Raw genomic sequence first — 2,507 nt, forward strand, 5'->3', positions numbered from 1 at the left:
AAGAATTCCCTAACCTTGAAATCTAATAAGACTCCTCCTCCTCCTTATCCCCCAGGTGACATCTGGCCACCCTGCAAGAATCCTTTCAGGTGGGTTCAACCAGAACTCCCTCAACCTCCCCTAAAACGACTAGATATCTCCTCTTTATAACTTTCCACCAACAAACTGCCCCCCACCAACTCCATCCCACCCCAATCCAACTTGGTCCTTGTCAATAAACCCCCACTTGTTCTGGTTGTATTCAGAATTAAGCCAGGTTCAATAAGGCAGTCTCCTTCCCCTGCTACAATTTTAAAATATATATATTTTATTGATTTTTTTTACAGCGAGGAAGAGAGGGATAAAGTTAGAAACATCCATCAGCTGCCACTTGCACACCTCCAACCAAGGATGTGCCAGCAACAAGAATCGAACCTGGGCCCCTTAGTCCCCAGGCAGACGCACTATCCACTGAGCAAAACCAGCATCAGCTACAATTTAAAAAAAATAAAGATCTATTTTCAGCCTTGCCCAGTGTGGTTCAGAGGTTGAGCATTGACCTGTGAACCAGGACAGGACACAGCAAGCCCGGGTTGCGGGCTCCATCCCCAGTAGAGGGTGTGAAGGAGGCAGCCCAGTGATTCTCTCTCCCTCTTCCTCCCTCTCTGAAAACAACAAAAATACATATATTTTTTAAAACCTACTTTCATCAATTTAACTTCTATCCAGCTCCCGTTTATCTTGGACAAGACCCACCCTCGCCAGAGTCAGGGTCACAATGAATCCCAACCTTCTCACCAAAGCACCCTAGGCTTCCCAGGAAAATTCCCCTAAGACCTTGGGCTGAGTTTAGTCCCGCCTCCAGCACGCCACAAACCCCGCCCCTTCCGCCTCCAATTGCCGTGGACGCAACTTAGCCCCGCCCCCGCGTGCGTGCCCCTCTCCTATCGCTCCTTCAACCAGAAGACAGACGTTAGCTCCGCCCCAAGCTTCCGGCTTGCCCCTCCTCCAATCCCAGGAACTTGGTGGACCTTAGCCCCGCCCCCCACAGGCTGCTCTTCCTGTTCCCGTCCTACCCCGGAGAATTAGCCACGGCTCACTTCCGGCCCAAAGCGCCCAGTTTTCTCCCTAAAGGAGTAATCAATCACCAGTCTCGTCTCCTACCAAACGATTCTAACCCACTGGGCACTTCCGGCACAGTCTTCTTCCAGCTCCTTCTTGCTCCGACTTCCGGTTCACCCCTCTCGTGGACGCCCTCGGGGCGGCCGGGCATCCTTTGCCTCCTTGGCCTGCGTCGCCGCCCACGCAGGGGTCGTTGGGACTTTGCGGCCTGGCGTTGCACCGACCCCCTTCTCCCTTCCCCCGTAGGTGTCCCTTAGCCCTGCTGCCCCGCCGCGGGGGTGGGGGGAGGGTGACGCGGGTGAAGGCTCTCTTCCTGGTCTCCTTGGCTTCGTCGGCTGCCCCGAGTGGCCCCGACAAGATGGCCGCCGCCTGGGAGCAGCGGGGCGCGCCGCGCCGCGGGGGTGCCTGGGAGTTGTAGTCCGGCCCCCGCTGACGCACTTGGCCGCGGGGCAACGACGGTTGCCATTGTGCGCTGCGCGCGGGTGAGTTCGGAGGGAAACTTCCGCCCGTCGGGGACCCTGTGGCGCCGGCCCTGCCCGCGGGGCTGGGAGGGGCGCCGCGGGGACGGGGGTAGCTGGGAGGTCCCGGGCCCGAAGGCAAACTCCCTGCGGGCGTGGGCGGGCCGACGCCCTCCACACCCACCCCGCCTCTGGGCGCGGGCGGGCGGGCTGGCTGAGGCCCGGAGGCAACGGAGGCGGAATCCAGTGCGGGGAGCCCGGTCCCTCGGGAGCCGGCGCTCCGGTGCGTGTGTGGGAGCCCGTGGAGACCACCCCTCGGGGCGTTTCCGGCGGACCCCGCGGTGTCTGGGCCGGGAGGGGGGCTCGGGGCGCCGCCCTCAAGCCCCTCACACCACCCCTATTCTGTCCTCTCAGGTCACCGCCATTCCCACCAGACACGTCGGAGGGGAAGCCATGGCCTCCAGATTCCCCATGGCCTGGGTGCATGTGAGTAGATACCTCCTTGGTTTTAGGGTCACCCCGGGCGGGCGGCGGGGGGCGGGTGGTGGGGACCCATCCTCCCTGGAGTGCCCCCCCCATCCCCCGCCTGGTGCCCGGAGAGGGACCGCCCCCCCTGAGACCAAGCTGGGTGTTTAGCTTTCCCAGGGGGTGTTCCCTTTGAGGTCCCTAACCCGCATTCTAATACACATTTGTAATTATAATTATGTTTTAAATGCATTTTTAAAGAATATATTTTATTGATTTTTTTACAGAGAGGAATGGAGAGGGATAGAGAGTTACAAACATCGATGAGAGAGAAACATCAACCAGCTGCCTCCACTGGGGAGGTGCCTGCAACCAAGGTCCATGCCCTTGACAGGAATCGAACCCGGGACCCTTCAGTCCGCAGGCCGACGCTCTATCCACTGGGCCACACCAGTTAGGGATAAAATACATATTTTTTTAAAG

General features: G+C 58.9%; 1 protein-coding gene across 3 annotated transcripts in view; it reads left to right on the plus strand.

The window, feature by feature from the left end:
- Positions 1–1,097: 1,097 nt before the first annotated feature.
- The window catches only part of ZNF274 (zinc finger protein 274), a 21,242-nt gene continuing 19,832 nt past the window's right edge, over positions 1,098–2,507 (plus strand). The window contains exons 1-2 of one of the 3 annotated variants that reach the window (XM_045577382.1): positions 1,098–1,583; positions 1,974–2,045. In XM_045577382.1, coding sequence (XP_045433338.1) covers positions 2,013–2,045 — 33 coding nt within the window. In that variant the 5' untranslated portion in view covers positions 1,098–1,583; positions 1,974–2,012. Of the gene's footprint in view, positions 1,584–1,691; positions 1,843–1,973; positions 2,046–2,507 lie in introns of those variants that run through there. The other 2 variants (XM_036426025.2, XM_045577381.1) reach the window with 2 other exon arrangements.

This window comes from Pipistrellus kuhlii, unplaced genomic scaffold (assembly GCF_014108245.1).
Source record: "Pipistrellus kuhlii isolate mPipKuh1 unplaced genomic scaffold, mPipKuh1.p scaffold_m20_p_89, whole genome shotgun sequence".
NCBI classification, from domain to species: Eukaryota; Metazoa; Chordata; class Mammalia; order Chiroptera; family Vespertilionidae; genus Pipistrellus; species Pipistrellus kuhlii.